Genomic DNA, 14,135 nt, shown 5'->3' on the forward strand with positions numbered 1-14,135 from the left:
TGGTCTGAAGTCCCTCGCCGGCACCTTCTATCCGGGGTCTTCTGGGTGCCGCACTGTGGTCATCTTCATTGATTGGCGCAGGATGACATTCTTGTGCATGCCGAGGAGGTCAGTCATCATGGCACACAGGATCTGTGGTGGAATGTAAACTGAGCTGCGCCGGTCGGTGTACATTCTAACGAAGATTGCAGGTACCGTATGTTTATTTTACTGCAGAAGAGATGTTGCATGTCTTTTCTGCAATAAAGAGCCTGCCTGCCTGTTTCTAATTTTTTAAAGTGAGACTTTAAATCTGCTTTAAAGAGGAACTTGTTCCTATTTACCTGCCCAACGGATATAGTCCTGTTATCTGTCGCTCAGTCCGGGGCCACCTCTGTCATCATGAGCTGGCCGCCTCTTTAGGGCTCAGGCAGCTGAACTACAACGATGCACATAAAAAAAAACAATCTAACGAGAAGGTGACATTACCTGTGATGCTGGGGTCCCGTTTTGTCCTCCATTGCGGAACAAAGACCGTGACCTTCCGATGGCCGATCTTCCAAAAATACTCCACCGCTATGGCAATTCCTCGACAGCTGAAGAAGCGCTGCAGACCGTGCCTAGAGGAAAATAAAAATAAAACAATCCATCACAAATGCAACTTTTTTCCAAACTTTTCTCAGTGCTGTAGGAGCTGGTGGAAGGAGATACTGAATGTATCAGGGAATGCAGGAATTCAACCCTTCCGGAAGTGTGCAATACCAATGATTATGTGGAGACCGTATGGCTAGGAGAGAGCGGTGTTTGGACTTGCTGCCTGCCAGAGAGGTAATCAACTTCCTCCTTCATAAACCCAAAAAAGATTAATACTACAAGTTGCCAATTTTAAGCCGTATCCCGAATAGTAACTTACAATAGATTGCATACAAACAGGGTTATTTACTAAAAATGGAGTGCGAAATCTGGTGCAGCAGGAAAAAAAAAAAAAACCTCTCTAGGAATACGAACCAAACTTAGCACGTGCAGCCTGACTCCAAAGAATCTGTTAACCGGACATGTTTTGGAGTCAGTGGAAAAAGGGGAGGACCTGTGCACAGGATCAAACAGCCTTTTTACACAATGCAGAGAATTAACCCCTTAGGATTTTTCATGGCGAGTATAACAATCATGTTTCACTGCAAATACAGACTGATTTTACTGTTGTGGGTTTAGCAATTCCCCCAAGTCACCCATACATTTCATATGTCCCACCTGACTGAACATGAGACCTTAAAAACTTGTCATTTCACGTGGCCCAAGAGAGTTGCAAGAAGTCCCTAGTTTCCCCCCAGATGTAGGCTTCCTGTATCGTGGGTTTACCATGACAGTCTAGTTTCTGAATCAAAATAGGATATATATAAAAAAAAATAAAAGTGTCACTACCAGAGTTTACGGAGATAAAATGAAGAGCAACAGATGAGTAATGGGCATAAATTACCAACATAATATTACGGTCAATAAGGCGAAAAAGTGCCACAAGAATTGAGTGCTATTAAAAGAACCTGAGAGAAAGACATAATATGACTGGATGATGGAAAGAGAAAAAAAAAAAAGAAAAATAGATGAAGTGATGGACAGAGACAGGACACTGGCAGGTGAGAAACCGAGAAGGACAGACAAAAATAAAAAGGAGCAATGAGCAAATTGTGGTTGAAGGAAAGGAAATTGAATAAATGTATCGCCAAACTAAGATATGGTGAGAGAAAAAAAAGATAGAAAGAGGGAGAAAGGGAAAGAAGAGAAAGAAGAGAAAGAAGAGGGAGAAAGGGAAAGGAAAAGAAGAGGGAGAGAAGGAAAAGAAGAGGGAGAGGGAGAGAGGGAAAAGAAGAGGGAGAAAGGGAAAAGAAGGAGGGAGAAAGGGAAAAGAAGGAGGGAGAAAGGGAAAAGAAGAGGGAGAGAGGGAAAGAAAAAGAAGAGGGAGAAAGGGAAAGAAAAAGAAGAGGGAGAAAGGGAAAGAAAAAGAAGAGGGAGAAAGGGAAAGAAAAAGAAGAGGGAGAAAGAGAAAGAAGAGGGAGAAAGAGAAAGAAGAGGGAGAAAGAGAAAGAAGAGGAAGAAAGAGAAAGAAGAGGAAGAAAGAGAAAGAAGAGGAAGAAAGAGAAAGAAAGAGGAAGAAAGAGGAAGAAAGAGGAAGAAAGAGGAAGAAAGAGGAAGAAAGAGGAAGAAAGAGGAAGAAAGAGGAAGAAAGAGAAAGAAGAGGAAGAAAGAGAAAGAAGAGGAAGAAAGAGAAAGAAGAGGAAGAAAGAGAAAGAGAAAGAAGAGGAAAAGAGAAAGAAGAGGAAAAGAGAAAGAAGAGGAAAAGAGAAAGAAGAGGAAAAGAGAAAGAAGAGGAGGAAAAAAGAGAAAAAAAAATGTAATAAAAAAAAGAAGAATAAAATAGTAGAACAGACACTGGAAGAAGAAAAAGAAAAAAAGGAAGGACAAATCAATGGGGAGAGAGAAATGGCAAGACAGAAAGAGATGGTGGTTCTAATGTTGTTACCATTTACCAAGATCTTTTCCATCTCTGATCCCCACCCTCCCCCCCCCCCTTTTTCCTCTCCATTCTTTTCTATTTTGTGTTTGCTACTTATACAATTTTTTATTAGGTCAAGCTGTATTACCACATTTGTATGTGTACGCTGTGCTTTTCTGTATTAAAATGTTAATCTTTAGAAGAAAAAAGGTATCTGAAAAAAGACAAATATGAAAAAAGACAGAGAAATATTTATGGACAGAGGGGAAGAGATTGACAAAAGATATAAACAGATACAAAAGACAGACCTATACAGACACCTAGATGGCCGGGACGGGGTGGCCAAAGAGATAGAAAGATACAGACATCACATCAATGTCCTGCATCATCTACCATTGGCCTCTTTCATGCTGTGTACATTTTACTGGAGAAACAAATGGGTTGCATTCAGTAATATACATTTTAGAGGTTTTATTTACAAGGTCCGCAGTCTCAGGCTGTCATCAGTTCTGCTATCAATAAAACTCAGCTTTCTGTATTTGGTCTTGTAGGTCAGAACATTTCATTTGGCGTCTTTGAGGATTCTTCCCACATTGTTCTGCAGCCTGCACTGCGGTCACCATGCGTACATTAGATCAGCATCCTCTATGTATCACATGATGACGCCTCTCTTATGCTTCACCAGCTGCAGTCATGTGACCGAGAGCAATACTTTCAATTATAGCACGGTTTGCACCAAACATTTTTTTTCCCCCGCCAACATAAATCGGCGATATGTCCGAGTGTAACCTGTGCAATTCAGGGCTCCATCACAGCAGAATACATTAACCAATAAAGTGATATTAAAGGTCAAATATATATATAAATAAAATTGACCTTTAACCACTTGGGATCCGCGCTATGGACGAAAGACATCCACAGCGCGGCTCTCAAGTGCCGGAGGAACATCCTGTTGTTGTTCCCTGTGCGCGCCGCTGGGGGTGCGCAGCGGGGAAACAAAGTGCCCGGCGCATCGCTCGGGAGCCGATGCGTGTGCCTGGCGGGCTCGATGTCCGCCAGACACCCGCGATCGTCGGTGACACAGCAGGGACGTGGAGCTCTGTGTGTAAACACAGAGCTCCACGTGCTGTCAGGGAGAGAGGAGACCGATCTGTGTCCCTTTACATAGGGACACAGCATCGGTCACCTCCCCCAGTCAGTCCCCTCCCCCCCACACAGTAAGAACACACCCAGGGAATACATTTAACCCCTTCCTCACCCCCTAGTGTTAACCCCTTCACTGCCAGTCACATTTATACAGTAATTAGTGCATTTTTATAGCACTGATCGCTGTATAAATGTGAATGGTCCCAAATGTGTGTCAAAAGTGTCCGATACGTCCGCCGCAATATCGCAGGCCTGAAAAAAAAAAAAAAACGCAAATCGCCACCATTACTAGAAAATTTGGGATATTATTATAACAAAAAGTAAAAAATATTGGTGTTTTTTTTTTAAATTTTCATTTTTTTTTCTGTTTATAGCGCAAAAAATAAAAATCGCAGAGGTGATAAAAAACCACCAAAAGAAAGCTCTATTTGTGGGGAAAAAATTATAAAAAAATATAATTTGGGTACAGTGTTGTATGACCGCGCAATTGTCATTCAAAATGCGTCAGCGCTAAAAGCTGAAAATTTGTCTGGGCACGAAGGGGGTTTAAGTACCCAGTAATGAAGTGGTTAATATCACTTTAAAATGTTACTAAACCCTCAACAGTAAAATCAGGGGTCTCCAAACTACGGCCCTCCAGTTGCTCAGGAATTACAATTCCTATCATGCCTAGTCATGTCTGTGAATGTCAAGAGGTTTACAATGAACTCACCGCTCCTAATGCGTTCCTGCCCATTAAAATCAATAGGCAGCGCCGCTTTGCATGCGATTTTAACCCCTTTTCTGCCGCTAGCAGGGGTTAAAAGCACCCCGCTGGTGGCCGAAAAACGCCGCAAATTTGATGGTAAAGCGCCGCTAAAAATAGGCAATGAAACAATACACAAACAAAGAGCAAAATACTAACCGCATAGCTACATTACTTCCATCAATGATGATGTGCTTCAGGTCTTCTCTCCCCATTTCATTTTTCAGTTCTAGTTTATACGGCGTTTTAATAGTATTCAGAAATCTCTGTACTCCGGTTACGGATGGTTCAGGATTTGCTTGCCTCTCATGTGCTGTAGGTCTAGATTCATTGTTGCAGGGGTTGGCCATATAAGCCTTATGGTTAGACATGACCGGTAACTCCTTTACAATTCTGACAGGGGGCATATTCGAAGGTCCTGGGGCATCGAAAGCTTGGGTTCGCTTAGGCATTGGAGGACTTGATGTGCCTCTGGCTACAAAGCCTACATTTTTGGTTGAAGTCCTTTCTGCCTCTAGCCTTTTAGTTCTAGACTCTTCCTTAGCCATCCACACAGACTGCTTCTGCAAGAGTACGTTGGAAGAAGCGGGGGCGACCTTCGCCTTGACTACGGCGACTTCCGCTCTTGATGCGGATGCCGGTTTGGGCACGCATTGTTCTTTGGTGGTTGGATCGTTCTCGATGCCTTCTACCTGTTGGCTGTCGTTGCGTTTTATTATCTCCTCCAGTAGTTTCAGGGGCTCCTCTGACTGTCCGAGGTCATGGATAACCTTCTCAACCACCGCCTGGGGATATCCCATAGTCTTAAAAAAATTAACAAGGATTCGATGTTCTTTTTCTGCGCTGATGGGGTCTGTGTCCAACAGTATGATGTCTGGGTCTGGGTCCTCCGAATTGGTTGAATCGAGTTCGATGACTGGGACGTCGGAGTCGTCTTCTATACTGATGACTGACCCATCTGCTTGAACGCTTTCCAAGGAAAAATGTTTCTTCCTGCATTCGTTTTCTTTCTCGGAGCCTCGCCTTTTTATGTTTAATCGCTCTTGTTGAGTGGAGCAGCAGGATTGGTTTGACTGAGGGACGCCCGGAAATAAAGAGTCCAGCTGACAGCTTAGCTCAGTCACGGGGGTCTTAGTTCTAGCCTCATCTGGGCTACCAGGTTGCCGATCGTTAGCGCCAGCGTTCACAACGCTTATCTCGAGATCAAAGTCATCCTGTGCAACCAAATAGTTGTCGTTCGCCAACAGGACCAGAAGCTCCTCCTTCAACGCGCTGGGCAGCAGCAGCAAGTCCATCGTATATTTATCGGCGTGAGCCTCAACAAAAACTTTAAACTTTTTTTTCACCTCTGGCTCTTTGTTGGGGGCCACGCTTATATTACCTCTGAAAATGTTGACAAACTGCTGCACTTTGCTCTGGGTCATCACTACCGGTTCTGTTCCCCCTTTGAGCGCCAGGACTCCGATTTCCAGTACGGTGATGCTGGCACAACTGTCCCTGATGAGCGCGTGAAGGAAGAACCTGTGGGCTCCGACAAAAATGCAGTGCATCTCCTTCGGGTAGGTCTCCATCGCGACCATTTCCGGGTCGCTGAGCCCTGTGATGTATTCCTAAAAAAAACAGAGGAAGCATGTCATTGGAGTCATTGGGTTACTCAGCATGTACAAAAAAAACAAAATTAATGTTATTTTCACTCCCTAGTACATTATACCTGAGCAGGTCTGCGCATGCAGCTCGGTTTACAGTGCCGGAGGAGACGGCGAACAGGCAAGGGCATTTTATTGTAGAAGAGACCGTGCTGCATATGACGTCCTCCACTTTGTGCGGCGATATCTGAATGATGGGGCAGCTACAGGCATCATTCATATATCACCGTCTTCAGCCGCCGATTCTGTGCACGATAAGAACGATCAAAACGGCGGTTCTGCCGCTTGATCGTTCTTATAGGCAGCGGGAGGGGACGCTTCCCCCCCCCCTCCCGCTGCCATCCGGTGCTTCTCCGGGCTCTCCCGTGCCATCGGGAGCCCGGAGAGCAAATTGGTCGGCGCTGCCTGGAAACCATAGAGATGACTATCGGAGGCCAGGGCGCGACGTTACGCCCGGTACCCGGAAGTAAACAAAGCCGCAATCACGGCTGTCGGCATGTGATCGGTGCTTTTTCTTTTTTTTAACCGATTTCATGCTTGTAAACCTGGAGGAGAGAAGTGGGGTCTTATTGACCCCACATCTCTCCATAAAGAGGACCTGTCACACACTGATTCCTATTACAAGGCATGTTTACATTCCTTGTAATAGGAATAAAAGTAACCAAAAAAAAATGTAAAGAAAAGTGTAAAAAACAAACAAAAAAACAAATAAAAAAAACGCCCCGTCACCGTTATCTCGCGCGCAGAAGCGAACACGCAAGCAAGTCCCGCCCACATATGTACACTTCATTCAAACTCCACATGTGGGGTATCGTCGCGTGCGTTAGAGCGTGTGCAACAATTCCTCTGCAACTCGAAAATAGTAACCTGTAAAAAATGTTAAAACGTCACCTATGGAGATTTTTAAGTAACAAAGTTTGGCGCCATTCCATGAGTGTGCGCAATTTTAAAGCGTGACATGTTAGGTATCAATTTACTCGGCGTAACATCATCTTTCACATTATACAAAAAAATTGGGCTAACTTTACTGTTTTGTTATTTTTTAATTCATTAATTTCCCAAAAAAAGGGGTTTGAAAAATTATTGCGCAAATACCATGCAAGGAAAAAAAGTTGCAATGACCGCCATTTTATTCCCTAGGGTGTCTGCTAAAAATATATATATATATATATATATATATATATATATATATATATATATATATATATATATATATATATATATATATAATGTTTGGGGGTTCCGATTAATTTTCTTGCAAAAAAAAATTTGATTTTTACATGGAGAGAAGTGCCAAAAATAGGATTTTTGTACTCACCGTAAAATCCATTTCTCTGAGTTCATAGACGGACACAGCATCCTTTGACAGTAGGGTTATATCCGCTTAGTGAAAGCGGATATAACCCTACTGTCAAAGGATGCTGTGTCCATCTATGAACGGAAGAGAAATAGGCCCGGTGGACTAGTGGTTAAGAACGATCAAGCTGCGGAACTGCCGCTATAATCGTTCATATGGTGCACAGGATCGCCGGCTAAAGAGACGGGTATCTGAATGATGCCTGTAGCTGCCCCCCATCTTTCAGATATCCCCCACTGAAAGTCCAGGACGTCACATGACGTCCTACGGTACGGAAGTGGTTAAAAGCCCAAAAAGGGAACAAATAAGAGAAGTTCATTGTTGGGGATTACATCAAGTTCCACCATGTTCAATAAAAAGGCCATCTCTTTTTAGGAGGCGTCATTGACAAAAAAAAAAAAAAAAAAAAAAAAAAAAAAGATTCTCACACAATCCAGGAGGCGCCCGGTGGATTTTCCCAACTGTAGCAACCTATTAGCAAACACTTCCCTTTGTCCCACCACAAGAGCACAAAGACTTCCTGTATAGCAGTGACTCGGCTATAATAGACTTCCTCATTGCATGCGGTCAGGGCTTTCCAAAACACCGCGCCTTGTCACACGCATTCCGACACGCAGATCAGCACATCCACGTGGCTGTGTGCATCAATATTAGAATACGGACACTTTTACAAGTCTATTATGTTTCTACTCCGCAGCAAGGACAGTTATTTTTTTTTAACACACACAAAAAAGAAAAAAAAAAAGTATTTTGCGCCACTGACAAAGAAATGATTAGGCTATAATTTTAATGGTCGGTTTATTTTAACAGTGAGAGACGGAACAAAAATATCCAGAAAAACGCATTTCAAAAAAGTTAAACACGAGTTGCATTTTAAGGAGTCAAATAACGGAAAATTGTATACTTACCTTCCGTAATTTTCCTTTCCTGACGCATCTTCATGGCAGCACACACTGGGTTGTGACTCCGCCCCCACAACCTGACAGGATTGGTTAGCTATAAATTTGAAGGGGAGACACCCGGCATTATTCTCCGTAAATATCATCATTGAACAGTAGGGTGGGCAGCTGTGTGCTGCCATGAAGATGCGTCAGGAAAGGAAAATTACGGAAGGTAAGTATACAATTTTCCGTTTTCCTGACGCATTCATGGCAGCACACACTGGGAAATAACTCGCCAGTCGGGAGGGTTCAATGCAAAAGTATTTTATTCCCTATAGAGCAGAAGAATTGGCCCTGATGACAGATCTGCCAAATTCGGCCGTAGCCAAGAGAGCGGCGTCCACCCTGTAGTGGGCGATAAAGGTATGCCTGGAAGACCAGGTTGCTGCTCTGCATATAGTCTCCGCAGAAACACCACAATATGCTGCCCAAGAGGTTGCCACTGCCCTGGTTGAGTGTGCCCTGACGCCTTCCGGGATCTCCATCTGCTGAGTGGAATACGCTTTTCCAATAGCTCTGACCAGCCAAGAGGCGATGGTGCGGGAAGTGGCCGCCTGACCCCGCCTGGCCCCGTGAGGTATAATCAAGAGAGCGTCTGTTGATCTGAGATGAGTAGTAGCCGACAGATATTTGGAAAGTGTAGATTTAATGTCCAGGGCATGAGGTTCGCCATTCTCATTAGAAAGGCATGGTAAGACGATGTCCTGGCTGTAATGGAAGGCCGAAGTAACTTTGGGCAGGAAACGGTCTGATGGTCTCAGAATCACTCTGTCGGGATGAACAATCAGGTATGGTTCTTTAGACATGAGAGCTTGCAACTCCGACACTCTCCTCGCCGAGGCAATGGCGATGAGGAAGGATAACCTTTAAGGTCAGATCCCATAGAGAAATCGAGTTGAGTGGGAAGAAGGGAGGATTGGAGAACGCCTCGAGGACCACCGAAAGATCCCAGGACGGGAAGGACGGTCTTCTGGGTGGTCTGATCTTTACGCATGCCTTCATGTACTGGATGATCAAAGGATGCAAGGCCCACCTGGTGCCAGTTTTGGCGGACAGAGCGGAGATCTGTACCTTTAGGGTGCCTGAATTTAGTCCCTTGTCAATTCCCGTTTGCAGGAACTCCAGGATCTGGTAAGGATCGGGTGAGACGGGGTTCCAACCTTTGAGTTGCGCCAGCTGGGCGAATTTTTCCCAAATCCTGGTATAAATGGAGTTCGTGGATGGTTTCCTGGCCTGCATTAAGGTTGTTATAACCGCTTGGGAACATCCCTGTTCCCTTAGTCTAGCCCTCTCAACCTCCAGGCTGTCAGGTGGAGCCTGTCTGGGGCTGGATGGGGAGACCGACCTTGGAGTAGGAGATCCGCCGTAACTGGAAGGTGGATTGGAGGTCGGGTATTGAGCTGCAGGAGCGTCGTAAACCACGGTCTCCTCGGCCAGAATGGTACCACTGTGATTACTGTGGCCGACGACCTTCGTAGTCGCGACAGAAACCTCGCTATTAGAGGAGTTGGGGGGAAGATGTACCCCAAATTGAAGTCCCATGGGTGAAGGAGGCAATCTGTCCCCTCCGCTGTTGGAAAGGGTACCCTGGAAAGGAATCTCGAACACTTGGCATTCGCTGGTGTTGCTGCCAGGTCTATCTCCGGAACCCCCCAGGTTTCCGTTAGAACGGTGAACACCCGGGGATTCAGGGACCACTCGTTGTTGGATAGAAGTTCTCTGCTCAGAAAGTCGGCTAGCGTATTCTGTGCTGCTGGGACATAGACTGCTCTCAGGTCCAGAAGATGTATCTGGGACCACTCCATTATGGGGCGAACTTCTTCCAGAAGAGTGAGGCTTCGGGTACCGCCTTGCCTCTGGATGTAGGCTACCGCCACCCTGTTGTCCAACCGAATTAGGACGCTCTTCCCCTGAAGAAGAGGCGCAAAGGCTAAGAGGGCCTGGAATGCCGCTCGGAGCTCCAGTATATTTGAGACTGTCCCCCGAGCAGGGAAGTGCCAGTGACCCTGGGCTGTCTGATCCAGATAGTGAGCCCCCCAACCTCTCTCGCTGGCATCGGATGTTACTATCTCCGGTTCCGGAGGAGCTATGGGCCTGAATCTTCTGAGGTTGGAAGGGCAAGTCCACCACAGAAGGGAGTGTCTTACATGACTGGGGATGCTGATGGGTTGGTGCATTGATGCTCCGTCCCAATGCCTGAGAAAGGTGTTCTGCAGGGTTCTCATGCGCCATTGGGACCATTGTACCATGGGTATGGTGGATGACATTGAGCCCAGCATACTGAGGCAGGTTCTGGAAGACGTGAGACTGGAAGACAATAGATTCCGCACTTTCTGGATTAAGGGGTTCACCTTCTCTAAGGGCAGTTGTACCCTGTTCTGTTTCGTGTCCAATTCTGCCCCCAGGTAAACCATGGACTGTGATGGTTGAAGGCTGCTCTTTCGCCAGTTGATTAACCAGCCAAACTTTTGGAGGGTCGAGATTAGGATCTCCCGCTGGAGGAGTAGAGTCTCCCGATTTGTGGCCAAAAGCAAGATATCGTCCAGGTAATGATGCACCCGCAGCCCCTTCTCTCTGAGGAATGCTATGAGGGGAAGCATAACCTTCGTGAACGTCCTGGGAGCCGAGGAGATCCCGAATGGTAGACATCGGAATTGGTAGTGATGTTGGCCGATGGAAAAGCGCAGGAACTTCTGGTATGCGGGATGTATTGGCACATGGAGGTAGGCGTCTGACAGGTCGATCGACAGCATCCAGTCCCCGAGATTTACTGCCAGGAGGATGGACTGGAGACTCTCCATCTTGAAGGCCTCTATTTGAATCCTTCTGTTGAGCCGCTTGAGGTCCAGTACGGGCCGAAGGTCCCCTGATTTCTTTCGAACCAGAAAGAGAGGGGAATAAAATCCCCTGCCTCTTTGGTGCGAAGGAACTTCCATGATAGCTCTTTTCTGCAATAGTTCTAAAATGTATTGCATGAGCAGTCGCCTTTTGTCTAGGGAAGACGGTATTTTGGTGGGCTGAAAGGTAGCGTGAGGCAATACCCCTATAAAGTTCCATCTGTGGCCATGCTTTATAGTAGAAAGGGTCCATGGATCTTCTATGTGGTTTGACCATATTTGCGCAAAACTGCTGAGCCTGGCGCCCACCTGAGCTGGGTGGGCAGGCAAGACTTCAAAAAGACTTCTGCTGGTCCCCTGCAGTAGTGACCTTGGGCTTCTGCCCCCTCGTAAAGGGTGGGCGATTAGGTCTCCATTCTCTCCTGAACTCCTTACCGGGACGATAGGATCTGGCCTCCCTGTACCTCTCAGGCAGATTACGCCTGAAGGTAGGACCTTTCTGAGGCTTGGGTCTTCTGTCGGAGGGAATAAGCCCCGATTTTCCACCCGTGACCTTGGAGATTGCCGAATCCAATTTTGTGCCGAACAGGTTCATGCCATCATATGGTATCCTGCACCAGTTTGCTTTTGAAGCCGCATCAGCGACCCAAGGTTTTAACCATAAGGCTCTGCGGGCCATAACTGAGGCTAACATGGACCTGGCCGAGGAACGAATGATATCCACCGAGGCCCCCGCCATAAAGTCACCGGCTAGCCTGATCTCCTGCAAGGAGGATATGACATCCCTTCGATCAGCACCTTCTAGGAGAACCTTCTCAGCATTGGCTGCCCATGCGGAAATGGCCCTGGCGACAGCTGCCGTAGCAATAGCTGGTCTACATGCGCCCCCCGAGGTGGAGTAAGCCTTTTTTAATTCTAGGTCGATCTTACGGTCGAGAACATCCCGGAAAGATACTGCGTCTTCTATTGGCAGAGTGACATGCCTGGCGAGTCGCATAAGAGAAGCATCCACCACGGGAGCGTTAATGAGGGAAGCGACTTTAGAGTCTTTCAGAGGGTATAGTTTAGAGAGTTTGTTGGACAGACCGGGACGCTTGTCCGGTTTCTCCCACTCCTCCTTAATGAGGTCCTCCAGTTCGTCGATGAAGGGAAACAGTTCGGGGTCCCTCCTTAACTCGGGGAAATATTTCCCAACCTTGGGTGGTTCCGTCACGGGTTCTTCCCAGCCTATTGTCGCCTTGACTGAGCGGGCAAAAGGTTCGACTAGACAGAAGTCAAATCCAGACACAAGTTCTCGATCTTCATGATCAGAATGAGCCTCTATTAGTTGGGCATATGGGCCGGAGGAGGATGAAGTGCCCGGAGTGGGCTCATCACAGACCAAAGGAACTGAAGTCCACATTGATTCTTGCGCTGACTCCCCCACGAGCTGTTGGGAGGAGAAATCTGTAGTCATCCTGGCGCTCGTCTCCTTTTCTCTAGTTGCTTCATTAAAGCAAGTCTGACATGCTAGCTTTCCTGGCAAAGCAGTAGCACCGCACACCCAGCAAGCGTTAGCTGCAGGACGGGTATGATAATGCTCACGGTGGGATGAGGGAGACCGTCTGCGGTGAGACCGGCTATGACGGGAACGGCTGCGGCGTGATCGGCTGTGCCTTGATCGATGGTAGCGGGAGGAGGATCTTGACCGACTTTTACGGGACCTCCTGCTTGATGCATGCCTGGACCTCTCCCTGCGCCGTGGGCTTGCGTCTCTTGGCCTGATGGGACTGCAACAGATAGGCAGTGTTTAGTGGCCGGCTCTCTTTTTTGTCTCTTCTCTACTTACCACACAAGTGATGGTCTCCATACCTCGTTTGTTGGTAGTGGTCTGCGAGGGCAGTGGGCTCCATGAAAATCACAGGGAAGCAGCAGAGGGATATACTGGAAGAAAGCAACAGAAGTTACAAAATAAGCAACAAAACACCTAACCAGGTATAGGCAAAGGGAAAGGGAAGCACCTGCATACCCTGGGAGAAATCCCTGTGGAATTCCAGCAAAGCAGCAGCCTCAGGGAAAAAAAGAAATTTTCAGGCTTTTTTAAAATTGGCGCCGCCGTCGCGGCGCTGATGACGCGTACGCGCATGCGCCGTAGCGTCCCGTCGCCATCTTGGATGAGGGCGAGGGAGGTGTCCGGCGTCATCATTGTGCTGCGCGCATGCGCAGTACGCCCGAGGAGCGCGGCGATGCGGGGGACTACATGGCTCAGAGAGCCTGCCTGGAAAGGAACAAAAAAAAAAGGTACAAACACACAGTGACATGAGGGGGAGAGAAATGAATGGCACAATATGGAAGGCCTGGTCATACAAACTCTCAGGGGTACAATAGGGAAAGCCTTTGACATACATACTTTCAGGGGCACTACAAAGCACCAGGAGAGAAAGGGGAGAAATAGTTAGAGAGCCACACTGCCGGTCTAAGCTTATTTAAAGCTTGTATACATGCCAGGAACTTGCCGGGATTAACCCCTGAGACCACCAGAGCGGGGCTCCCCCTATAAAAGCTCTATTAGAGACTGTACAAGGGGGACTTCCAAACAGGAGAGGCTGAACCTGCAGGGGCGATAGCGGTAGGAGACAAGCTGTACGTCCACGTCCTGTCAGGTGAGGATAAAAAAAGAGAATAATGCCGGGTGTCTCCCCTTCAAATTTATAGCTAACCAATCCTGTCAGGTTGTGGGGGCGGAGTCACAACCCAGTGTGTGCTGCCATGAATGCGTCAGGAAAAGTATTTGACCCCTTCGTAAAACATGACTTAGTACTTGGAGAACCCTTGTTGGCAATCACAGAGGTCAGACGTTTCTTGGAGTTAGACTCCAGGTTTGCACACATCTCAGGAGGGATTTTGTCCTCTTTGCAGATCCTCTCCAAGTCATTAACCACTTGCCGACCGCGCCATAGCAAAAATACTGCTACAGCGCGGTCGAGTTACTGTGACAGGACGTCCCTGGGACG

At 47.0% G+C, this 14,135-nt stretch overlaps 1 protein-coding gene across 2 annotated transcripts in view; it reads right to left on the reverse strand.

Annotated features, from left to right (window-relative positions):
- Positions 1-14,135, reverse strand: part of N4BP1 (NEDD4 binding protein 1) — a 47,331-nt gene that overhangs the window by 8,719 nt on the left and 24,477 nt on the right. For both annotated transcript variants that reach the window (XM_040329513.1, XM_040329514.1), the window contains exons 3-4: positions 4,521-5,971; positions 469-599 (exon numbers count right to left, since the gene is read on the reverse strand). In XM_040329513.1, coding sequence (XP_040185447.1) covers positions 469-599; positions 4,521-5,971 — 1,582 coding nt within the window. The remainder of the gene's footprint in view (positions 1-468; positions 600-4,520; positions 5,972-14,135) is intronic.

Source organism: Rana temporaria, chromosome 11, assembly GCF_905171775.1.
Source record: "Rana temporaria chromosome 11, aRanTem1.1, whole genome shotgun sequence".
In the NCBI taxonomy this organism is placed as follows: domain Eukaryota; kingdom Metazoa; phylum Chordata; class Amphibia; order Anura; family Ranidae; genus Rana; species Rana temporaria.